Source organism: Budorcas taxicolor, chromosome 19 (genome assembly GCF_023091745.1).
Source record: "Budorcas taxicolor isolate Tak-1 chromosome 19, Takin1.1, whole genome shotgun sequence".
Classification (NCBI taxonomy): Eukaryota; Metazoa; Chordata; class Mammalia; order Artiodactyla; family Bovidae; genus Budorcas; species Budorcas taxicolor.
The window spans coordinates 10,651,009-10,677,926 of NC_068928.1; the positions used below are offsets into that span (position 1 = coordinate 10,651,009).

General features: G+C 36.0%; 1 protein-coding gene across 4 annotated transcripts in view; it reads left to right on the forward strand.

The window, feature by feature from the left end:
- VMP1 (vacuole membrane protein 1) overlaps positions 1 to 26,918 on the forward strand; it is a 124,695-nt gene that overhangs the window by 85,195 nt on the left and 12,582 nt on the right. For 3 of the 4 annotated variants that reach the window (XM_052657922.1, XM_052657920.1, XM_052657921.1), the window contains exons 8-10: positions 7,157 to 7,237; positions 11,044 to 11,160; positions 17,788 to 17,849. In XM_052657922.1, coding sequence (XP_052513882.1) covers positions 7,157 to 7,237; positions 11,044 to 11,160; positions 17,788 to 17,849 — 260 coding nt within the window. The remainder of the gene's footprint in view (positions 1 to 7,156; positions 7,238 to 11,043; positions 11,161 to 17,787; positions 17,850 to 26,918) is intronic. The other variant, XM_052657924.1, reaches the window with a different exon arrangement.

A 26,918-nucleotide genomic window follows, 5' to 3' on the forward strand; every position in this document is an offset into this window, starting at 1 on the left:
AACCCGTGTCTCCTGCATTAGCAGGCAGATTCTTTGCCACTGAGCCACCAGGGAAGCTGTCTAAATCCCATTTGATCCTGGTGAATAACCCTTCTAATGTGTTGTTGAATTCAGTTTGCTGATTTTTTTAAAGGGTTTTTCCATCTATGTCCATCCGGGATATTGGCCTATAATTTTCTATATTTATAGTGTCCTTGTCTGGTTTTGATTTGGGGGTAATGCTGGTCTCTTAAAATGGAGTTGGAAGTGATTCCTCCTTTTCAGTTTTTTGGAAGCATTTGAGAAGATTGGTGTTAGCTCTTCATTAAATATTTGATAGAATTCACCAGCGAAACCATCTGGTGCTGGACTTTACTTTGTTGGGAGGTTTTTGATTACTAATTCAATCTCCTTACTAGTAGTTAATATGTTCACATTTTCTATTTCCTCATGATTCAGTGTTGGTCAGTTGTAGGTTTCTAGAAACTTGTCCATTTCTCTAGATTTTTCAGTTTTTCAGCATGTCATCGTTCATAGCAGTCTCATGATCCTTAGTATTTATGTGGTATCAGTTGTTGTGTCTCCTCTTTCATTTTTTCTTTTATTTCTATAAGTCCTCTCTTTTCCTTCTTGGTGAATCTAATGAAAATTTTGTCTAATTTATTATCTTTTCAAAAAACCTTGTAGTTTCATTGAGTTTTCTATTGTTTTTCTAGTGTATTTTATTGACTTCCACTATGTCTTTATTTCCTCCCTTCTGACTTTGGACTTGGTTTGTTCTGTGTGCTCTCGTTCCTTCAGGTATAAAGTTAGGTGTTTGAGATCTTATTTCTTAATGTATTCGCTTATCACTCTGAATTTTTATCTTGGAATCGCTTTTGCTGCATCCCATAAATTTTGCATTTCCAATTTTTTGTGTCAAGACAATATTTTTATTTCACTTTTAAGTACCTTGACCCATTGATTGTTCAGTAACATGTGGTTAAATCTTCACATATTTGTGAATTTTCCAATTTTCTTCTTGAAATTGATTCTTCATTTCATACCATTGAGGCCAGAAGAGAATACTGATATGATTTCAGTCTTCTTAAATTTATTAATACTTATGTTCTAATATGTGATCTATCCTGGATAATGTTCCATGTGTGCTGAAGAAGAATGTATATTCTGCTGCTTTGGAATGGACTATTCTGTAAATGTCCATTAAGTCCAGCTCGTCTTACATGTCATTTAATTCCAATGGTTCCTTATTGATTTTCAGTCTGGATGCTCTATCCATTGGTAAAAGTGGAATATTAGAGTCACCTTCTTTTACTGTATTGGTGTCTATTTCTCCATTTAGGTATCTAAATACTGCTTTTTTACTTTGGTATCTCTTAGTTCACTATAGCCTTGTGGGTCTCATGGACACAAGCCCATTCAAAGCTAGATGTTTGCAGGGCCCGTCTATCAGGTGGAAGTCTTAAAACTTAGAGCATCAGATGTGGGTTTGTGGGAAGCCAACCCTTTCACTTTACAGGAAGAAGATGGGAGTTGTGAGTTCAGTTCAGTGTGTTCATGGGAGGAGATGAGTTCAGGAGCCTCCTATGTTGGTATCTTGAATGAGAACTCTCTAATCTCCTATTAAAACTTCTAAACCTCTATAAATTATTTTTAGAATGAAATTTCTTTGCATTTTTGAAATATGTTTGTGTGATATATTCTGTTTGCATGATTATAGAATTTTATCCTAATTTCCAATTTAAATAGAAATTTTGGTTGTCATCTCTGGCTTCATTATGTAAAATCTATAAATTAGATATTGAAAGTTCCATTTTTGAAAGTAGTTGAACCATTCTTTTCTGATCACTTTTTTTGGGAAAATGTGTTGCATTTTATAATCCAGCATCTTATAGGTACTGAATTTAAAATCGATTAATTAAGTTTCCATTATCGCAGTCACTTTATTTCATTAAGTTAATTCCCCTACTTTTATAATTCTAGAGTTTATTTCCTAACAATCTTCAAATTGCTAGTTTGTGTGAGTCCATTATAATTCAAAAACAGAATAGGTGATATGTGACTCCTTTGAAATTATACTTCATTTAAAGGAGACCTATTCAAATATGTAATATTTAATCATATCAGTTACATTAATAATATTGTTGAGGTTGTCAACACTAAAGTGAAAAGTTCACTTTGCATTTAATAAATTAATGATTCATATCTGTATGTGAGAGAGCTCAGACGGAGTCCTGATAACAGGTAGAAAATTGCAGTTAACAAACATTTTATTCTGTTTTAAGAGGAGAAAGGTTTTAAAATTATGAGTTGTGTTTCATTCTAATTTCTGTGAAGATGATAATTAATTATACCCATTAATTATGTTGTTTACCACATGTAATATTATTTCATTGTAGAAAATACTTAATTACATGGTTATTAGTATCTTAACAAGTTAATATTTCAGAATGATTGTCCATGATGCTAAAACAACTTACAGTATTAAGTCATTATTACTGTCTTAACTCCATTTCTGGTTAATACAGAATAATAACATGGTACAATATATTTGAGTAGAACACAGAAATTAGCAAGTCATTTTTATATGCCAAAAGAACTTCACAAATGCAGTTTATTTTAATACAAATTCCTCTTATAACAAGAAATTATTATTGAAGCAGTTGCTCTGTGAATTTTAATATGGACTATGGAGCCAATTCAGTGTCACACCCAAGAAGAGCATTAACTCAGCAGAAATTTTAACATATAATATATTAAAAAGCCGTTGATTTATAAAACTGCTGACCAGTTACCTCACATTGATGGTGATAGATCAGCTCAAAGTAACATAAGCTGTTAACCAAATACATATTTATCTCTAGTAATATTGCAGTCGTTTAACATGTTAGAGATTTTCTGTTGCTTTTAAGGAAATCTTAGAATTTAATGTGATCCCTTATCATGAGTGTGAAAAGGTTTACTGTTACCACTTGAAGATAAATATTATTGCAAATATTTAAATCTAAGTGAACCTCTTCAAAAGTTAGTATTTTGCAATCTAATTATAATTGGCTATATAGTTTCTCTTATCTTCATAAATATTTCTTAGGAAAAAATATGAAACAAAAGTAGTACAGAAATATTCGTACTGGAAAGCATTGTCTGCTTTTCTTTATTAATCCTTGAAATCTCAGTAGTTAAGTACTTATTGTACTTTCTCTTCGTCTTGTCTTCTGTAATCATTGGAAAAATGTTCCTAGTAATCATTGGAAAAATGTTCCTAATGTCTCTCATTCTTACTTTCAGAAGCATGATAATCGCTGTCAGTGGGAGTGGGAAAGATAATTTTATTTACTTGTATTTTGTTTATTTACTTCTAAAAAGTAGAACGTGATCTATGATTACTAACTGTGAATGCATACTACTTATTTAGGTAGAGTTAGAGGATGAAACTCTGATCTCTTGGGCACTAAAATTGTGAAATACATAAACGTTGTGAAATGTGAGTCCAGAGAAATGAAACTGTTAAAAGGAATTTGGTTTTAGTTGTACATATTTTTTTTTATGAAGAATGACAATTGAGGAAGTAATCAAATTGAGCTTGCTACACTGTTCCCACAAACACAAGAAAAAAGACTAAAATGAAGTATTAATTTCCTTTGATATTTAACTTTAATGTTGCAAACCTAACATGTTGACTTGTTAAACTTTTCCTTTAAATGATTGTTTATTATGGTACACATTTTTTCTTGACTAGTTTATTTTATCTGATGGCCTAAACCGAATAGCAAATTTTGTTTGAAACTGTTCTTTTAAACATTAGTGAAAGAGGGTTTTTTTGCTGAATGTGTGTGTGTAAGTTGGGTTTATATTCTAATATTTTTTCTACAGTACATTTCTCTCTCTTTAAAAGAACACAAGTTGAAATATTTTAATGCATAGAAAATGTTACTTTTACATCATTAGAAAGCTATCAGATTATGCAAATGATAAAGTATTGAAGTTGTTTAAAAATAAAAACTTTTAAAATTGCAGAGCAGCAAACAAAAACATAACTGCATTTAATGTGTAGAACATTTTAGACAATTTAAAAATGATGTTTTTAATAAATATGTTAACAGAGCCTTTAAAGCTATACCAGTAAGTTTTGAATATGACTTTAAAAGTGAAATAAGTTTAAAAGCAACAAAATACAGTTATGTTTATGAAATCTAAACATGAGTTAATTTACCATTGTAAAATATTTCAGATTTGGTACAGATACCAGTATAATGCTTCCTTGAGTTTGTTTTCATTATTCTGGCAAGGAAAAACAAAATTCTGCCTCGAGCTGCATACTCCTGCTGTTGGTTTCTTGTAATGAAAGTAACTGTGCAGACTTATTAGTTTAATTTAAATAAATTTTTCTGGGTTATTTAACATATAAATATAATTTTAATTCCGAGAATATTGTGAAAGACATGGAAAATAAATTAATAGGAACTGAAAGTAGCATGGTCATTCTGTGTGTGTGTGTGTGTGTGTGTGTGTGTGTGTGTGTAACACATAATAAGATTTATGAAATCTGTTTTCAGTAGATGACTTTCAGGCTTTTTAAAAAGTGAAGCTCCCTATTAAAAAGGCACTTAACTTATTTTCTTTGTGAGACATGCCAGCTAAAAGTTAATTTGAAAAAGAAGAAAGAGAGAGAGTAAAGAGAGCTTTCTATTTCACTGATTTGGGTAGAGTGACTGTTTTCCTTCAAATAAAGATTCTTGAAGTGCTCTTAAGGATAATTGATGATGAGCACCCAGGCATCCAAAAGAACAGGGAGTCTCTTTTCCGTTGTTTTTGTCTCATTTTGGATGAGTAAAGAAATTATGTCAAGGGATAAAACAGCTCCTTACTTTCAGAATGTTTTTTAAAACATGATTTCTTGAACTTATGAAGGCTTACCTGTCTGTATTATTTTGTATGTTAGCTGATCTGCATAATGTTAAATATTTTCTCCTCTATGTAACCAACTAATATAATCATACCTGTTTTCTAATTTAAATGTATGTATGTGTGTCTCTGTAGTAGAAAAATAACATGTTTAAAATAATGGCACTATCATAGTCACTTGCTTTACATAAATGCAAAATTCTAAAGCCTTGAATTTAAGATAAAGGGAAACAGGACAACAAACCTTTCAAATTCAATGCTTTGTTGATCTTGTCTACACCATTTTACACAAAAAATGAATTTTTTGTAACTTTATATATTGAGGATTGCATAAATTCTGTGGTAGAAAAATGTTCCTATATTAATCTAACTTGGAAGATAGCTTTATAAAAACTTTTGTTGTTTTTAAAATAAAATTTGTATAGTTTTTGTTTTCTCTGTTTTACTTTTTCTTCACAGGTGAATACCATCTTTCACTAAAGTAGATTTGCTATGAAGATATTAAGAGCTGTAAAGAAAGACATTTTCCTGAATTTATATTTTTAACACTTGGGCTATAGTAATTAAAATTTTATAACTCATTATAATCTAATAGTATTCTTTGGTATATGTAAAACTCAAAACATTTCTATTAATTATGGCCAGTTTTTATTTAGTGCTTTTATGAATTACAAATTTAGTAATTTGTGAATTATGTAAGTTATTGAAAACATAGAAGTGTAATTTGTTTTAAATGTTAGTAGGAAAACTGATTTCATTATATATCCCTAAACAGTTTTTAAATCAATAAAATCAGTGTTTCACATTTAATGCAATAAATGTTAATTTTAAGAAGAAATTAAATCTTCAGTTAGAAATTTTTTTTTTAATACAAAGAACTCTTTGCTATGGTAATTCAGTTGTTTAAAAATATTAAATCTGAAACAGTTTATTTACTGAAATAGTAAGCCTAATCTGAAAAGAAGCATTGTCTTTGAAAATAAGTTGTAAAATTACAAAATTACATTGTAGAATTTAATGATTAGCTTTGAGAGTCTGTATGTTTGAACTTGAAAGTATTTGTATTAACTGCTAACGTCTTTAAAAATATATATTATTGCTTTAATTGGTTTGACTTTCTCACCGTCCTCAACAAGTAAGTAGGAGGAAGGTCTTCCCTTTTTTTTTTTTAAATTTCAGTGTTCACTGTTGTGGTAATTTGATAGAACTGTTCAACATAATATTTTGGGTTAAAGTGGTTTTGGTGTGTTTGTTTTTTTAAGTCGGAATCCACAAATGCTTTAAACCCTATTCCTATTCTATGAAGGAATCGTCTATCATTTATATTATGAATATTCTTTAAGATTATTGAGAAAAAATAAATAAATATAGTTTTAACATGGACATGCCAGCCAAATGTATATTTCAGTCTGGGAGATGACATGGTGAAATAAGAAGAGCACTGATTTTAGAGTCTGAAGAATCTGCTCTACTTGCACCCTAGGATTACTGAAAGGCTTGAGCCTTTTCAGTAAGATGTTTGTGAAAACCATTTTTATTTCTAGCACAAACTTTGCAGTATAGGACGTTATTCGTTTTGGGGGTAATGAATGCTAAGTTACTGCCACATAACTGTTTTTTTCCATCTTATGGCTAGTGATCAGTAGAGGTGTCTTCATTTTCTGTCTTGGAAAATTCTTTGATTTCCTACCCTGATGTTAATCAGGGAGTAAGTCTTGTGAATTATTAAAGGAATGACAAAGTAGTAAACTAGCATTTCCAAAAAAAAAAATGGGTTGGTTTATGGTTGGTTTATAACATTTTGTTCATCTCTAGATAATCCAAAGAGAACCAAAAAAATGCACTAACAGTGTCTTGGCTTATTCTTGAAATGTATTATAAGCTTATCTTTAAGGTTGTGTAGTTAATGTTTTATGAAGATTTTATTCACATGTTTTTCAGTGCAACCTGCCGTGATTTTTTTAAATATCATCTTATTAAATGAGTCACTGCTTTCAAATTATTAGACATTTAATATTATAAACTGTAAAGAGCCATCTTTCCTTCTGCTACTTTTCATTAATTTTTTTTTAGTTAATTTTTATTGGAATAAATTACACAGTTGTGTTAGGTGCTACTGCTCAGGAAAATAAATCAGGCATACATATGCATATATACCCTTCTTTTGGAGGAATTGGGAGTTTGGGATTGACACATATACACTATTGAAACTGTGTATAAAATAGACAACTGAGGGGATCATTAATGTTTTGATATCCTCGTTTTTATACAGGATTTCGCCTCCCGGGCTAAACTGGCAGTTCAAAATCTAGTACAGAAGGTTGGATTTTTTGGAATTTTGGCCTGTGCTTCAGTAAGTAAATTGTACTTAAACGGTGGATTTATATTTTGATTCAATTTGTTTTTAAAGTGTATGAATTTTTTAAAAGTTACCACTTTTAATGAGTATGTAATTTTATTAATCATTCATCTTACTCATCAAATGAGCTGTTTTCTGTTGGTTAGCTTTCTATCTTATTTACTGACTTGTAAGCATTTCATCCTGCCATGATGACTTCAAACCTAAATGGCTTGATTCAGTAAGAAAAAAGAGACAAAATCGATCCCTCCCATAAAGAATATATAATGAAGTGCATTTAAACAAATAACAATGACTTCATTCTTTTCAGAGTTGGAGATAGGTACTCCTTTTCCAAAGCCTCAGGCATATAGTTATAAGGAAGAATTCATATAAAACCTCCTTAAGTGACTGTAATACCTAGCTTGGTAGTTGAAACATCTGTGGCAAGATTAAGGGCATCTGTGGCCACAGTGAACTAAGAAACTATTTGTGTCAAACTATTTGTGTCTCACACAAGAAACTTAAAAAAAAAACAAAACTTAATTTCTCAAATTGCAAATTTGTGAAATTGACAATCCTTGTTGAGTTGATGTTTATCTTGGTCCTTTTCTAATATAATAGAAACAGTTATATTTGAAACGAAGCATTTTGATCTAAATTTTCTTTGGTAGTTTGTACATAATTCTTGATAGTTCAGTGGTAGATTTGGCCAGAATAACTAGATGCACCTAGTTAATGTGATAAAAGTTGCAACTATAAGTAAAACTCAGAAGATTATTACCTGCTGGCACATAGTTTCTTTACCCATTATGTATATGAATATGAATATATGAATATATCTGAGTACCCTCGTTCCCACCATAGCAAAGTACATACCCAAAAAGGAAAGACATTTGGTGCCAAAATTTACAGTAAATCAACCGTGAATATTCATCGGAAGGACTGTTGCTGAAGCCCCAATACTTTGGTCACCTCATGTGAAGAGCCGAGTCACTGGAAAAGACCCTGATGCTGGGAAAGCTTGAAGGCAAAGGGAGAAGGGAGCGGCAGAGGATGAGATGGTTAGATAGCATCACTCACTCGATGGACGTAAATTTGAGCAAACTCCAGGCGACAGTGGAGGGCAACGCAAAGGAGCCTGGCACGCTACCTCTATGGGGTTGCAAAGAGCCAGGCATGATAGCAACCGAAGAGCAGCAGCAAGCAATCAACATTCTAGAGACAGTCTAAAATATACACATGCCTCTGGTACTGTCTTTTAACCCTGGCAGTACTTGAAATTTTCATCATCTAACTTTTCTTTTTATTGGAGAAGCTCTTTATCATAATATTGACAAATATTTGAGCAGTGTTTAGGTATGTTGTAGTGTGATGCAGTGAGAGGAGAACTGGTTTTGGAGTCAGGCTTACTTAGGTTCTTAAACCAGATTTTCCTCCTAGCTATGTAATTTCAGTCAGTTTACTCTCTTTGAGCCCTAGTTTTCTAATTTTGGGACTTCCCTGATGGCTCACTTGGTAAAGAATCCACCTGTAATGCAGGAGACCCCAGTTCAATTCCTGGGTTGGGAAGATCCTCTGGAGAAGGGATAGGCTACCCACTTCAGTATTCTTGGGCTTCCCTTGTGGCTCAGCTGGTAAAGAATCCGCCTGTAGTGAGGGAGACCTGGGCTCGATCCCAGGGGTCTTCCCCTGGGTTGGGAAAATCCGCTGGAGAAGGGAAAGTCTACCCACGCCAGTGTTCTGGCCTGAAGAATTCCATGGGCTGTATAGTCCATGGGGTCAAAAGAGTCAGACACGACTAAGCGACTTTCACATTTCTAAGTTTTAAAATAGGGCATCAAGACACTCATTACTGATATGAGAATTTAGTCAGTTCAATCGCTCAGTCGTGTCTGACTCTTTGCGATCCCATGAGGATTCATCAGCTTTGAATCAACCCGAGTGCTTGGACGAAGAAGTGAAAGCTGTATTTCCTTTTCTCAAGGATCCTGAAATCTAGTGAGGGAGAGGGTGCTAAGTGAAAGGTACTGTGGAAACCCAGCAGTATAGGATTAAGCTGAGAGGCCTAAACGGTGATAATGTCTTTAGTTTAGAAGCTAAGAGAATAGTGTGGGAGCCGTGTTGCTTGGGTGGAAAGCCTGCTGTGCCGCCACTGATAACGAACAAATTGCTTGACCTGTCTGTCTCACTTTTCTCATCTATAAAATGGATGTCATATCATACAACATTGTTTTGGAAATTGAGTTGATGTAAAAATCCTAGAAAAGCACATAACAATTCAGTAAGAGTTAGCTTTCCTCATTCCTGGGGAAAATACAAGTACCTTCGATTTATTGAAGCAAAAAGTATTTGTTCTTTGGCATTCACCTATACCTGTATCTTCCCTGCTAAAATTCCACTTTCTGTGCTGGCCAGTCTTCTTTATTTTTGACTAGGAATAGTCAATTTTTAACATAAATTGATAGATCTGACCCTCTAGGAAATTAATATATATATTAAAGTATTAAAAATATATATACTTGATTTAAGGTGAAGTAAGTAAAGAGTAAGGTAAGGAGAAGTTTATTAATTAGTAATTTTGTTGTTAACATTTAAACTAAGATAAACAAAGCTAGCTGAGGGAAAGTCTCAAAGCTACATAATAGTTCTTTTTATTCTAATCTTCCTTTCTGTGTATTAGGTTAACAATTGAAAAAAAGTAAATAACATGCCTTTGTAATAACAAACATTGATTATTCTCTTCTGAGAGTATCCAACATACAACTTCTAATTTTTATCCACTCTGATTTGCATATCTTGTATACTTTAATTTCCATTTCAGTATGAGGTTAAGCCTGATAATAAAGGGAATCTATTAAAATTTTAATTCATAGAGTTGTGAGAGTCATATGAGGAAATAAAAGAAATGACGGTTATAAGGATGTGGAAGTGATACAATTATTAAATGGTTGTAAGACATGAAATTACAGAAAGCATTTAAATTTGGATAAGAAAAATTGTATTATTGAATTTGAGTATTATTAAGAAAAGAATACTTGAATTCTGAGTTAGTTATGGCATTGTTTTTAAAAAAAATACGTGACAAATATCTTTTAAACAACTGGACTTTTCCTTGGAAGTGCAAACATGAAGTTATATAAATTAATTAGCTTATAAATGGTTCCACCAACAGACACAAGGACAAGAGTCCTTCTTTGGGAGAAGAATGGATGAAGTGCTCAGAAACAGCTTGTGGTTTCTTTGCATTTTTGCATGAAATTATCTTTTCGCATTCTTGAAATGTGGGAATATTCAGGAAAAGTATTTGTTGTGAATCACTTCTTTGTCTGGGACTGAGTATTCACAACATCTGTATCTGTGCTCTGTGTTTCCACACTTGATTTTTTCCTAGAATAAATCACATGGCCCTGTGGCCTTGGACTGTCATACAGTAAAATACAAATAATTAATTTTTTAATGTTGAAAAATGAAAGCATATCCCACCTGTAAATGTATTTGTGAATTTACAAGAATGTTTTCTATAGAGTGGAGCACTTTCTAGATAACCTTATTTCAAGCCAAAGATTTTAGGACCCTAATAACTACTGAAATAATCTTGAGGCTTTTTCTTCATTTATACCTCACTGCTGTCAAATGGTCAAGTATCTACCGAATGGGATTAAATTCCAGACAGTCTAGCACTGATCAGGGAATCCATACCTCTCTTTGCAGTGGTAGACAAGGATTAATGCATAATTCCACACACCTGTAGGTAGTAAAATTAAGCTGTTTTTGGATTCTATATGGACGTTTCATTTTACTTTTTCTTTTTTGAATAGATTCCAAATCCTTTGTTTGATCTGGCTGGAATAACATGTGGACACTTTCTTGTACCTTTTTGGACTTTCTTTGGTGCAACCCTGATTGGAAAAGCAATAATTAAAATGCATATCCAGGTAATTATACCCTTTGACTCCCTGCTCAATGATGATGAACCCATTAAAAGGCACTGAAAACATATTCCCCTTGCTCTTTCCAAGACAAATTGTTAGGATTTTGAGTTCTGCTTCTTGGTGCATTGGTATTCAGACACAGAACATCACTGAAGATTACTGAACTGGGGCAGTTTTCCCTTCTTCTGTTGGAAAATTATTCCCCTCTTTCTTCCTTGTTTTATTTCTTTCCTTCTTTTTTCTTTTGTCCCTTCCTTTCTCTCTATCTTTATTTTACTTTTGCCTTCTGAAACTTTTAATCCAAGATGTTTACCAAACAAAAACTGATCATGAGCTGAGGAAGTATTCTCTTTCATTAATTCTACTTTTCTTTCACATATTCTATATATAACACTTCCTCTCAAGGCACCAGTATCCTTTACAAAATACCAGCCAGGTGTTAGTGTGGAGAATGGAGAAGAAAGTGGGTCCTGAGGAGACGAAGAGATGTGGGTTTTGGTTAGAGAAGTGAGAATCTGCTAGTCTCAACGCCACTCTTAACATAATCTTTAGGATAAGGGTGTGGGGTTGTGTGGGGTTGGAGGCAGTGTGGGTGTGCGTGTGTGCTAGAGCAGAGAAAAAGAGACCAAGGACTTAAATAAGAGGAGATGAATATATGCTTCTAAGACTTTGATATGAGTTGATAGGAGTAGTATAAAAGGCAAATCCTACTGGAATAAAATAGAGTTAACATGGAAAAGATTGTCTTAATTAATGAGGCTTGCAAGGAAGCATTCACCAGAGGAACAGTGAGTAATGTCTTCAACCCTGCTCTGATTCCATAATAACTGAAAGGACGTCTGTCCCCCAAGTTTCTACTCACCACCTCTCTACCTCCAGTTCTTACAAGAGAGGAATAAAAAGGAAGACTTGAAGGTCAAGAATCCTCCTGTCCATGCAGGGGGAGCAGGTTCAGTCCCCGGTCGGGGGGCAAGTAAGCCTACACACTGCAACTAGAGAGTTTCTGCACCACGATGAAGATCCCATGTGCCACAGCTAAGACCCGAGGCAGCCAAACAGATAAATAAATTATTATTATTTTTTAAAAAAGGAAAACTTGCGCTGCTTCTGCCTGCCCAGTTTCTAATACTAGATTTTGGTGTTTAGGGTGAGTTTATTGAGCTTGTCTTCTAATCCTGCCATGATAATCACTTAAAATTTCAAGACTTTTTCTCCTTCAAGGAATATAGTTTCTCCTACTTATATTAAGTAAGTGTGTTGTTCAAGACAATGGGTTTTTAAATACTGGAATGCTAGTTATTTGGTAAAGATTTCAAATACTGTGATAGGATTTTTCTAATAATAAAATCATTTTGCTTTTTGAAGTCCTTTGAGAGTGTTAATACTTAAGAAACGATAACAGATTCTTTTCATTCCCTTTATAGTAGCAACTTCTCTAGGAATCCATAAACTTTATATATTCTGCTTTATGAATTATACTTTCTATAAAATATGGTAAAATATATTATGCTGCAAGTACCCTATAGTTATAGAGTTTTTAACATTCTCAGTGTTTTTTTCAAGTTATGATAGTAATGCTTAATTTTTTAATATAGTGCTTCACACTTTAAAGTACTTAATGTATGCCATCTGATTTAATTCTTATAATCCTGGGACAGAGAAATTATTACTCCCATTTTGTAATTATCAAACTTAGAGAAGGAAGTAGGCGATAGTTGCCTAAAAGAGTAAGTAACAGCTGGAATTTGAACCTGAGTCTTTTGGCTTCAACTTCATTGTTCTTTCCACTCTTTCGCATTGCCTTACTGTAATTTATTTATATGATCACAAAAACTGAAATGTTTAAGGCCTGTTATTTGTCAGGACCTATGCCAAGCAGTTTGCATTGGTTATCTCAGAACAATCCTGCGATGTGGTTATTATCCACATTTCATAGACGGGAGGGCCTAGAATTCAAACCAAACTCTAAAGTCAAAGCTCATTCATTCCCTGTATCTATGTGGAAGCACAGAAAGAATGCTAAATCCATCTGTGTTTCTGCAAGGAAAAAAATCTGAGTTCCTTCACTAAACTGAGAGCACGGGATATGTTTGTTGTGTTCCGTTGTATCAGACAGACGTACCTTCTACAGGCAGGCCACTTGATGTGCATCCAGATGTGGCTCAGGGCCACAAACATTTCTCACTCCTTGGGTTAGCAGTACTAGTGAGTAATATAAACATCACAAGGATTTCTGAAACAATAGGGCAGACACACTACACACAGACTTTTCTGTAACCTGATAGTAAACTCTTCTGGTCCTCTTCTCTTTTTTCCTCAGTTTAAACTTCCCTTGATATATACTGTTACTTTTATTTATATCTTGCTATCTGTTAAACATCCCTTAAAAAGAAATCAACCCACCTAATGTTAATTAAGGGGTTCTCTTTCTACTGGACCAGTTCAATTCCTGTGCCTGTATACAGTCCCTTAGAAATATTTCCCTTCTCCTAAATGATGAAGAAAGGAAGAAGTCAACATGCTTATATAATATTTCATGTACCGTATAATTTACTTACCATGTGTATTATTTATTGCCTCTCAGCTTTCTCCCTACCACCAAATGCACACATACTGAAATATAAGCTCCGTGAGGACAGTTTTTTGTTTCTTGGCTCTCCGAGGTATTCTAGTGCCTAGAATAGCATCTGGCATGTAGTTAGCACTCAGTAAATATTTAATATATGATTCAGCCTATGATTCTTCTTTCCAGAATCTGGAGGAATCTTCTTTTGCAGATGTATAGTTTCTTCTTTGTTCTCTTGGCGCCATTAGTTCCCTACACTCATATCTTTTTTTTTTTTCTACTCTACCCTTATTTTCTTTGTACACATGGTTGATTGGGCTCTCTGGGGATCCGTGCCTTTTTTTTTTTTTTGGTAGAATCCCCATTCAGATGATTCTGAGACATATGTTCTTAAATGTTCTGAGACATTTGTTCTTAAGTGTCTTGCCCAGCACAGTGAATTTTCAAACTGTTATATATAAAAAGAAAGTCTTGTTTTGTTTTCAAGAAATGAAATTGTGCAATTATCCTGGCATTGGCTTATTTTGAATGTTAGGAAATGATGGTAGGGAAAGCACGTGGTGCAGTCACTGACAGGCAAATCATTAGCTCTGGTTTTTAGTGAAAGATCTATAGCTCTGAGTAACTGGCTTTTAGTATGGATACTTAATTTAGTATGGATACTTAATATATTAATGCTTTTCTCATAAATGATCTACAGTCTTATTAGCTTCATAATCTTCATAGACCATTTGTATAGGATTGTTTATAAATCATCATCCGTCTTGTAACTGTTTGATATCTATATGTGCTTAATTTTTTCATAAGATAAGAAATATCTTTTTCACATTAATAGATACCTAAGTGAAGTGAAAGTTGCTCAGTTGTGTCCAACTCTTTGTGACCCCTGGACTATACAGTCCATGGAATTCTCCAGGCCAGAGTCCTGGAGTGGGTAGCTGTTCCCTTCTCCAGGGGATCTTCCTAACCCAGGGATCAAACCCAGGTCTGCTACATTGCAGGAGGATTCTTTACCAGGTGAGCCACCAGCGAAACCCAATAGATACCTAAACAAATACCGAAAAGGACTATGAACTTATTTTTCTAGCCTTATTTCTTTCTCACATATCCATCTGTGCATCTGTCAGTGTCTTTGTTAACCCTAGGACATTGATGAAGAAAATATCATTGCCTGATTAATCTTCTACCTGAAGTAACAAGCTTTAGTCTGAATTAACCACTTTACTGAGGTGCACAGTAGATGGCTAACATGATGTTAATTTCACTTCCCTCCCATTTAGTTATATAGACTATAGTTATTATTTAATGCACAGTAACAAAGTACTGGAGAGTTTGTTTTTAGGCATTAAAAGAATTTAGAGTTACTCATATTAATTCAGAGAATTGGACTTCCCAGGTGACTCAGTGGTAGAGAATCCACCTGCCAATGCAGGAGATGTGGGTTTGATCTCTGGCTCAGGAAGATCCCCTGGAGAAGGAAATGGCAACCTACTCTAAGTAGTCCCACCTGGGAAATCCCGTGGACAGAGAGCCTGGCAGGCTACAGTTCACGGGGTAGCAAAAGAGCCAGACATCACTTAGTGACCAAACCTCAACAACAACAATTCAGAGAATTATTATCAGTCCTTTAGCTAAATTTTAATATCATTTTCTAGAATCTCAAATTAGTCGTGCTTATGTGACCTTTTCTTTCTTTCTGTGAACTTCTGTAATACATTGTTTTTACTGCTGAGGCCTTTACAGTTTATCCTTATATGTATTATTTTTTGTACTTAATCGTCTTTATAATGTATATCGGAAAATTTGTAAATTTCTTCAGCATATTAAAGAAGTATTCTTCCCATCTTTGTGTTCCATGAAAGTCTTATTAATGCTTACATTATCCATAGTAAGTACTTTTTGTAATATTTGCCGAGTTGAAAATATTTGCTACCTGTAAGCCTAAAGGCATCTTTCTTTATGAGTTAAGTAAGGTATCAGTATCTTAATTAATGAAGAATACCTCAGTAACACCAAACAGAAAATTACCCAGATCTGATAAAGATTCCCCAAAACTTGTTGATATCTTTGCTTGTACTCTCAGCCTGAAAATCCAAGCTTATTCAGGATCTGAGAATAAAACTTTCAATGATACTTTTTTAGTTGGCGTATAATTGCTTTACAATGTTGTGTTAGTTTCTGCTGTACAGCAGCGCAAATCAGCCATAAGAATACATGTATCGCCTCCCTCTTGAGCCTCCTCCCCGCCCACCTCCCTGCCCCACTCCTCTAGGTCGTCACAGAGCGCAGAGCTGAGCTCGCTGTGCTGTGCAGCAGCCTCCCCCTAGCTATCTGTGTTACGGGGGAGTGTGTACACGTCAGTGCTTCTCTCTCAGTTCACCCCGCCCGCTCCTGCTGCTTGGTGTGCCCACAGGTCTCTTCTCTACATCTGTGTCTCTGTTCCCGCCCTGCAGATAGGTTCATCAGTACCATTTTTCTAGACACCACAGATGTGCATTAATATACTATATCTGTTGGCTGAGTAGTAATCCATTGTATATATATACCATATCCTGTTTATCCATTCATCTGTTGATGGGCATTTAGGTTGATTCCATGTCCTGGCAATTGTAAATAGTGCTGCAGTGAGCATTGGGGTACATGTGTCTCTTTGAATTATGGTTTTCTCAGTTTATATGCCCTGTAGTGGGATTACTGGGTCATTTGCTAATTTTATTTTTAGTTTTTTGAGAAACCTCTATACTGTTCTCCATAGTGGTTGTATTAATTTACATTTCCACCAACCGTGCAAGAGGGTTCCCTTTTCTCTCCATCCTCTCCAGCATTTATTTATTGTTTGTAGATTTTTTTTGTCAGTGGCCATTCTGACAAGTGTGGAGTGATACCTCATTGTAGTTCAATTTGCATTTCTGTAATAATGAGCAGTGTTGAGCATCTTTTCAGGTATTTATTGGTCATCTGTATGTCTTCTTTGGAGAAATGTTTGTTTAGGTCTCCCGCCCATTTTTTTATTGGGTTGTTTGTGTTTTTGACATTGAGCTGCATGAGCTTGTATATTTTGGAGATTAATCCTTTGTCAGTTGCTTCCTTTGCAAATATTTTCTCCTTTTCTGAGAGTTGTCTTTTTGTCTTGTTTATGGTTTCCTTTGCTGTGCAAGAGCTTTTTAAGTTGAATTAGGTCCCATTTGTTTAATTTTGTTTTCATTACCCTAGGAGGTCAAGAAGGATCTTGCTGCCATTTATGTCAGAGTGTTCTGCCTGTTTTCCTCTAAGAGTTTTAGTATCTGGCCTTATATTTAGCTCTTTAATCCACTTTTAGTTTATTTTCTGTATGGTGTTAGGAAGTATTCTAATTTCATCCTTTTACCTGTAGCTGTCCAGTCTTCCCAGCACCATCTATTGAAGAAGCTCTGTTGTCCATTGTATATTCTTTCTTCTTTGTTAAGGACAAGGTGACCTAGGTGTGTGAGGTTTGTCTCTGGTCTTTCTGTCCTCTTCCATTGATCTGTATTTCTGTTTTTGTTGCAGTACCATACCTTCTTGATTACTGTATCTTTGCAGTGTAGTCTGAAGTCAGGGAGCTTAATTTGTCTAGCTCTTATTCTTCCTCAAGATTGCAAGTTATTTTGTAAAAACTTTCCATAAAGGATATGGAAGATCCTCTGGATTAGATTTAGCCCGGACACCTGTCATCAAACTGATCAGCTTTAATTTCAGTGATGGAGGCCATACGGGAACCCATGGCTTCAGTTGCATACACCATTCTAAGACACAGAACATGTGGAAGCCTTGGGTTTCATGACTCACATTTTTCCCTCAGACATGGTCATGTATCCTGGCAAGATGAGAACTGTGCTTAAGGAAAAACATCTTTAAAATACAAAGTAGGTAGCATTTGTCAGATGGTGTTTGGTTTTGTGTTTTAAGAGCTTTTTAAATTGCAGTTAGCAGCAGCAGCAGCAGCAGCATGGTTACCTTTTTAGACTGTTATCAGAATTGTGAGTTTAAATTGGTTTTCTTGATGATAAGAGAAATATTTATTTTAACCGGCATTTTCTTTACAGAAAATCTTCGTTATCGTAACATTCAGCAAACACATAGTGGAGCAGATGGTGGCTTTCATTGGGTGAGTAATTCTCTAAGGACTAATAACATCATCATGGTTTGAATGAGAGGAGAGGTATAGAAAAGAATTATTGGTATAGAATTTTTGTGATAGCTCTTTATTTTTTGAGTAGGAAAAATCTTTTGCCCCATTATTAGTTAAATTGAAGATAAACCTTTTACAGTAGGGAGTGATGAAGCTCAGATTATCCTGTTTAGTTCTGAGCCAAACATGTATCAAGTCATATAATTCTTGATTTAAAAGAAGCTTTGCATTTGAGACTTGCTTCTCCAAAGAAGTATGAAATTCTCTTTAGTACAAGACGTGTGTATATCGTAAAAATAAAAAAAATATATATATATTAAAAAAAAAAAAAAGTTTAGCTGTGCTTTGGTACAGTGCTATGACTTTCAGCCGAAATTGGATGCCAGATACACAGTTGTATTTCATGTTATAATCCTACATAAAATATTAATATTTCATCAAGTAAGGCTTGGTAAGATATCAGAATATGTGTTACGAATCTATTACTTCATTAGAGAAAAATTAGGCCGTTTTAAAAGGCTATCCGAAGCTTTTATTTATATGTCTAAATGAGTAACAGCAGTTTTAACATATCCTTTAAATGACAGTGTCACAAATTTTTGGACTTTACTTTGATAAAACAGTATGGAAAGGACTATTTGGTTAATCAAATTAATGTCAACTTGAATGTGAATCCTGCCAGATAGTAAATGAGTCCTTTTTTTTCAATATATGATTTTTTTTTTTAAATTCAGTGTTTGTGAGTGAGAGGTTTTCTTTTCATTTAATAGCATAAATGTCCTATGGTGGGTAGTGGGAAAGTGTTAAATTGTCTTTAAAAAGTGTAAATTGAAGTGCCATTTATGTAGTTTAATACAAATCTTTATCCTAAAACCTTTTATTAAAAAATACCTTAATGAAAAATTTTGCTATTGAAAAATTGCCACTTGATAGTGAGTTCATGAATATTAGTTTTATTATTCTTTGGACCATTCCTTGTATATTATTTACTCTTTTCTGTGTATAGTATGTTCTATGATAAAATAGTTCTTAAAAATTTCTACTTAGGTATTAATATAGCAATTGAGGAAAAACATATTCTTGAGAATATGGAGTCAACCATTGATTTTATTACTTCCTATACTTCTGATTAGAAATATAGATTATGTTTTATAAATTAAATTTTAATTACTCCAGTTTTTTGTTGCCAGAATTCTTACTTATAAAGTGGTTTTTAAGTCATAATATGTTAAATTCAAAAAGAAAGAAGGAATATTCTTGTCCCTCTTTTGAACTATGAAGATGACACTTCATCCCTTCCTAGAGATTATTGTGCCACCTTGAGAGAATTCTGAAGAACATACAGGACTACCGCACAAACCCACACGTTGTGGGAATGACTGTGCATGCCACACAGGACGTTCATTCTTTCTCCTCTTTTCATACTGAACGCTTACAGAAGGAAGTTTTCCAGCTACTTCTACATCCTCACCACTAGTACCTTCTGTTTCCCCAGAAACTAGTACCTTCTGTTTCTAAGAAGTTGCATTGTTAGCTACCTATCTCAAACACACACAGCCAGTTTCATTTCCTTCCAGTCTATCTGCCATACTGCAGTTAGTAACCTTTTAAAAATCATGTCTGACCTTGTCACCACCACTGTCTTCACTCCCTGGTTCTCCCTTTTCTTGAAAGCCTTCATTTGTTTTCCCCTTCATTTAAAAAAAAATTTTTTTTTTAATTGAAGTATACTTGATTGACATTGTATTTTCCATTATGGTTTATCACAGGATATTCATCTAGTTCCTCTGTGCTAGGCAGTAGGATCTTGTTGTTTTTCCCCTTCATTCTTAAGGTAAAGCTAAAACTCCTTACCATGGTCTCTGTAGCCCTGAATGATCTGTCCCCTGTAGTTTTCTCTGCTTGAGTCTCCCACAGCTGGTCTTTGCTTGTGTTTTCCCTTTGCCCTGTTCAGGGTTTCTCAACCTTGACACTATTGACATGTTAGGCCAGATAATTTTTTGTTGTTGGGACTGCCCTGTGCGTTGTAAGGTATTTAGCTGCGTCCTTGTCCTCTACTCACTAGATGCCACTAGTATCTCCCAGTTGTGACAATCAAAAATGTCACCAGACATTGTCACATGTTCCCTGACAAGTAGTAAACTGCCTCTGTCACCACCAATCCCACTGAGAACTACTAGCCTGGATAATATCCTTTAGATTTCAGCTATTATCTTCACAAGAGCATCTTCCTTGACTGGGTCGCAGTTGCCCTTTCTCCTAGGGACCTCTTAGCAGGATGTAGTGCATGCGCTGACAGTTGCATTTTTACATTCATGTTTGAAGGGTATATGATTACTGTCCTTTTGCAGCTAACCTGTAAGCTTCTTAATGGCAGAGGCCATGCTTATTTTTGTCTGCTGTTGTGTCCACAGCACCTGGCATCTTGATTGACACATAGCAGGTTCTTAATAAACATCTGGTGAATAGATGAACACATGGTGTCCAAATAAAGATCTGGCCGATAGGAATTAGCACATGATTTGTGTAGCCCAGATTCTTCTGTTTCCCTAGCCGCTGGAGTTTCTAAGAAGTTACATTACTTCTCTGTAATAAATAGCAATATGAGATTTCCCTGGGGACCCAGTGGTTAAGACTGCACTTCCAATGCAGGGGGCACAGATCTGATCCCTGGTCAGGGAACTAAGATCCCATTAAGTGTGGTCAGAAAATAAAATTACAGTAAATAGCCATAAATGTATTTTTAAGCTAGACCAACATACTAAAGTAACAATTTCTTATTCTTCTATTTTTCAAAATCAGTAGTCTCTTCTCTTGACTGTCTCCTCTAGCACAGCCCCTAAAAAATCAGAATAATTCCAGTGATTCCTCTTAAAGATGATTTTGCATAAAGTTATTCTGAGATATTCAAGGCCTACTGGAATGGGTGGGTGGTTGGTTTGGTTTTGCATGTATCATATTTTAAAAGCTATTTACAGGACACATGTTGGAATGTCCTGATATCATTTCTCCCCTAGCACTATCTACAGGGATTATCCATCAACTTGTTTTCCAGATAAAATATTAAGCAGTATAAACAATTAGACTTGGAGTGTAATAATTCTATATTACAAGATGCTAATGGGTATCTTTTCCATGGGGATGCTCTTGATCCCTGTCTCCTGTACAATGTCACGAACCTCCGTCCATAGTTCATGAGGCACACTGTCTATCAGATCTAGGCCCTTAAATCTATTTCTCACTTCCGCTGTATAATCATAAGGGATTTGATTTAGGTCATACCTGAGTGGTCTAATGGTTTTCCCTACTTTATTCAATTTAAGTCTAAATTTGGCAACAAGGAGTTTATGATCTGAGCCACAGTCAGCTGCTGGTCTTGTTTTTGTTGACTGTATAGAGCTTCTCCATCTTTGGCTGCAAAGAATATAATCAATCTGATTTCGGTGTTGAGCATCTGGTGATGTCCATGTGTAGAGTCTTCTCTTGTGTTGTTGGAAGAGGGTGTTTGCTATGACCAGTGCATTCTCTTGGCAAAACTCTATTAACCTTTGTCCTGCTTCAAATTCTGAAAAGGATGGGAATACCAGAACACCTGACCTGCCTCTTGAGAAATGTATAGGCCGGTCAGGAAGCAACAGTTAGAACTGGACATGGAACAATAGACTGGTTCCAAATAGGAAAAGGAGTATGTCAAGGCTGTATATTATCACCCTGCTTATTTAACTTCTATGCAGAGTACATCATGAGAAACGCTGGACTGGAAGAAGCATGAGCTGAAATCAAGATTGCCGGGAGAAATATCAATAACCTCAGAAATGCAGATGACACCACCCTTAAGGCAGAAAGTGAAGAGGAACTAAAAAGCCTGTTGATGAAAGTGAAACAGGAGAGGGAAAATGTTGGCTTAAAGCTCAACATTCAGAAAACTAAGATCATGGCATCTGGTCCCAGCACTTCGTGGGAAACAGATGGGGAAACAGTGGAAACAGTGTCAGATTTTGGGGGGGGACCTCCAAAATCACTGCAGATGGTGACTGCAGCCATTCAATTAAAAGACGCTTACTCCTTGGAAGGAAAGTTATGACCAACCTAGATAGCATATTGAAAAGCAGAGATATTACTTTGCCAACAAAGGTCTGTCTAGTCAAGGCTATGGTTTTTCCAGTAGTCATGTATGGATGTGAGAGTTGGACTGTGAAGAAAGCTGAGCACCGAAGAATTGATGCTTTTGAACTGTGGTGCTGGAGAAGACTCTTGAGAGTCCCTTGGACTGCAAGGAGATCCAACAAGACTATCCTAAAGGAGACCAGTCCTGGATGTTCATTGGAAGGACTGATGATGAGGCTAACTCTCCAGTACTTTGGCCACCTCACGCAAAGAGTTGACTCACTGGAAAAGACCCTGCTGATAGGAGGGTTTAGGGGCAGGAGGAGAAGGGGACAACAGAGGATGAGATGGCTGGATGGCATCACCAACTTGATGCACATGAGTTTGGGTAAACTCCAGGAGTTGGTGATGAACAGGGAGGCCTGACGGGCTGTGATTCATGGGGTCACAAAGAGTTGGACATGACTGAGCGCCTGAACTGAACTGAACTGAATGGGTATCTTTATCATCTTTGTAATAACTTTTATCTTTTAATCAGATTCTCCAGTTACGCTTGACATGGTTTGTTTTCCTACATTTTGAAGTAGGAAATGCTATACAAGGGTTCAGGTGATAATTAATAATATCCCCAAGCCTAGACTGGAAATTAACTTAAACCAGGAGAATGAATTTTTAGTAGACCTAAATCTCTTATTTTATATCATAATAAGTAGCTTAGCAGTTTATTTCAGAAAAGGAAAGGAGACAATTAAAATAATTAATTTTAAAAAAAGGGAAAGGAGAACAGCTAAATTGATTCCATAGATTGATTGAACTGATCTGAAAATACTGCATGTAACATGCCATAGAAATATTCTCCTTTCTTAGCTCTCCCTCTTCACACTGTTAATACGATAAATGTGTGTGTGTATGGAAAATCATCAAAGTAAACTAGTAAAGTTTGGAATATAGCACTTTGAAGGATATTTAAAACTTCAGTTCAGTTCAGTTGCTCAGTTGTGTACAACTCTTTGCAGCCCCATAGACTGCAGCATGCCAGGCCTCCCTGTCCATCATCCACTCCCAGAGCTTGCTCAAACTCATGTCCCTTTTTCCATTTCTTTTTCTTGGGGATGGCCTTGATCACTGCCTCCTGTACAGTGTCACAAATGTCTGTCCATAGCTCTTCAAACACTCTATCAGATCTAATCCTTTGAATCTATTTGTCACTTCCACTGTGTAATTGTAAGGGATTTGATTTAGGTCATACCTGAATGGTCTAGTGGTTTTCCCCACTTTCTTCAATTTAAGTCTGAATTTGGCAATAAGGAGTTTATGACCTGAGCCACAGTCAGCTCCCAGTCTTGTTTTTGCCGACTGTATAGAGCTTCTCCTTCTTTGGCTGCAAAGAATGTAATCGATCTGATTTTGGTGTTGACTATCTGGTGATGATGTCCATGTGCAGAGTACTCTCTTGTGTTGTTGGAAGAGGGTGTTTGCTATGACCAGTGTGTTCACTTGGCAAAACTCTGTTAGCCTTTGCCCTGCTTCATTCTGTACTCCAAAGCCAAATTTGCCCGTTACTCCAGTTATTTCTTGACTTCCTACTTTTGCAATCCAGTCCCCTATAATGAAAAGGACATCTTTTTTGGCTGTTAGTTCTAGAAGGTCTTATAGGTCTTCAAAAAACCATTCAACTTCAGCTTCTTCAGCATTACTGGCCAGGGCATAGACTTGGATTACTGTGATATTGAGTGGTTTGCCTTGGAAACGAACAGAGATCATTCTGTCGTTCTTGAGATTGCATCCAAGTACTGCATTTTGGACTCTTTTTGTTGACTATGAGGGCTACTCCATTTATTCTAAGGGATTCTTGCCCACAGTAGTAGATACAATGGTCATCTGAGTTAAATTCACCCATTCCGGTCCATTTTAGTCCTCTGATTCGTAAAATGTCAACATTCATGCTTGCCATCACCTGTTTGACCACTTCCAATTTGCCTTGATTCAGGGACCTATGCAGTATTGCTCTTTACAGCATCGGACTTTACTTCCATCACCAGTCACATCCACAACTGGGTGTTGTTTTTGCTTTGGCTCCGTCCCTTCATTCTTTCTGGAGTTATTTCTCCACTGATCTCCAGTAGCATACTAGGCACCTAACGACCTGGGGATTTCCTCTTTCAGTGTCCTATCTTCTTCCCTTTTCATACTTCTAATGGAGTTCCCAAGGCAAGAATACTGAAATGGTTTGCCATTCCCTTCTCTAATGGACCACGTTTAAAACTGTGTACCTACAATTAAGGGAGTGACGAATTGTCATGGTAGAGTAAAAATCAAAAGGAAAAATCAAGACAAAGTCAGCAACAGTTCACATTTAAAATTTTGAGATACTAAGCCAAGGAAAAGGTCAGTTTTCATTCCAATCCCAAAGAACGGCAATGCCAAAGAATGCTCAAACTACCGCACAATTGCACTCATCTCACACGCTAGTAAAGTAATGCTCAAAATTCTCCAAGCCAGGCTTCAGCAACACGTGAACCGTGAACTTCCTGATGTTCAAGCTGGTTTTAGAAAAGGCAGAGGAACCAGAGATCAAATTGCCAACATCCGCTGGATCATTGAAAAAGCAAGAGAGTTCCAGAAAAACATCTATTTCTGCTTTATTGACTATGCCAAAGCCTTTGACTGTGTGGATCACAAGAAACTGTGGAAAATTCTGAGAGAGATGGGAATACCAGACCATCTGACCTGCCTCTTGAGAAACCTATATGCAGGTCAGGAAGCAACAGTTAGAACTGGACATGGAACAACAGACTGGTTTCAAATAGAAAAAGGAGTACATCAAGGCTGTATATTGTCACCCTGCTTATTTAACTTCTATGCAGAGTACATCATGAGAAACACTGGACTGGAAGAAACACAAGCTGGAATCAAGATTACGGGGAGAAATATCAATAACCTCAGAAATGCAGATGACATCACCCTTAAGGCAGAAAGTGAAGAGGAACTAAAAGCCTCTTGATGAAAGTGAAAGAGGAGAGTGAAAAAGTTGGCTTAAAGCTCAACATTCAGAAAACGAAGATCATGGCATCTGGTCCCAGCACTTCATAGGAAATAGATGGGGAAACAGTGGAAACAGTGTCAGACTTTATTTTGGGGGGCTCCAAAATCGCTGCAGATTGTGACTGCAGCCATGAAATTAAAAGACGCTTACTTCTTGGAAGGAAAGTTATGACCAGCCTAGATAGCGTATTCAAAAGCAGACATTACTTTGCCGACTAAGGTCCATCTAGTCAAGGCCATGGTTTTCCCAGTGGTCATGTATGGATGTGAGAGTTGGACTGTGAAGAAGGCTGAGCACCGAAGAACTGATGCATTTGAACTGTGGTGTTGGAGAAGACTCTTGAGAGTCCCTTGGACTGCAAGGAGATCCAACCAGTCCATTCTGAAGGAGATCAGCCCCGGGATTTCTTTGGAAGGAATGATGGTAAAGCTGAAGCTCCAGTACTTTGGCCACCTCATGCGAAGAGTTGACTCATTGGAAAAGACTCTGATGCTGGGAGGGATTGGGGGCAGGAGGAGAAGGGGACGACAGAGGATGAGATGGCTGGATGGCATCACTGACTCAATGGACGTGAGTCTGAGTGAACTCTGGGAGTTGGTGATGGACAGGGAGGCCTGGCGTGCTGTTATTCATGGGGTCACAAAGAGTCGGATACGACTGAGCGACTGAACTGAACTGAAAGCCAAGGAAGCATGAAAAATGAATCCTGAGAGTAAGGACAGCTATGGAATATAATGTAAAAAGAGCAGATAGGCTTTGGACAAAACAAGTCCAAGTTTGAATATAAACCCTGACACAGGCTGCTTATTTAATTCCTCTCTTTATCCACTTGTGATTGCTGTTCTTGCAAACCGTGTTTCTTTTGACTAGCATTTCTTCCCCAGTTTCAGGAGCCCACTGGTAATCTTTTTAACTTGCAGTCAAAATGTGAAATGTCCTATTTCAAAATACCCTACATGTAGTTGCAATGCACTCATGTCAGTGATTTAAAATTCTAAGGCATGTGGATTTTTAAAATGCCTTTCCTCTCCATTTTTATGTTGCCTCTTTTCACCTCTTGTTTTCCAAAGTTTCTGCTGACTGTGAACAGAATGGTCGAGCATTAGGTGACTGTTTTGTGTGCTGTCAGGGAAGATTGAGGAAGGCCTTCTTCTCCTCAAAAACGTACCCATTTCTTTACTCTCTGATGAGTAAAATGCCTTTTACCAGGACAAAGTTTTTCATCAAAGAGTTTACAAGTAATTCTTGAGAGTACTATTTATTAAACGCCATGAACACTTCACACACAGCTGTGGTTACTGTTTAGTTCTAATTGCAGTCCTGTATGATCAGTATTTTCCTTTCTTTTATTGATAAGGATGGGGACTCAGTGGCTGTCAAGAACACATAATTTTTTATTTTAGTCTTTTTAACTTAATAACATGTATCAGACTATCTGTAATCTTTTGAGACTTTTGCTTATTGTTATGGTGCTAATATTTTTGTGTGCTGCTGAAATCGTTCGTTTTGGGGTGCTCCTCACTAAGGGGGTCACTCACACCCTCGCTCTCAGGGTATGCATCTCTGCGTCTCTGCATCTCTGCCTTGCTTCTAACGAAGCAGTTTCCCCACGTGCTCTCCCACTTGTCATGCTGTGTCTGGTAATAAACTTTGTACCTGGGGAAAAAAAAAGAAATTGTTCATTTTGACCATTATATATTATCCCATTAGATAATTATTCATCCACTCTCCCACTGATAAACATTTGAAATGTTTCAATTTTTTTTTTTTTTTTTTTTTTTTGCCAAGAGATTGGACATAAGCAAGATAACTCTCAGTTTTGAGAAGTTAGTCTTGCTTGGGGTCAAATTTTGTCTAGGCAGGTGTACCTGTGGCCTGCCATGTCAGGCTAC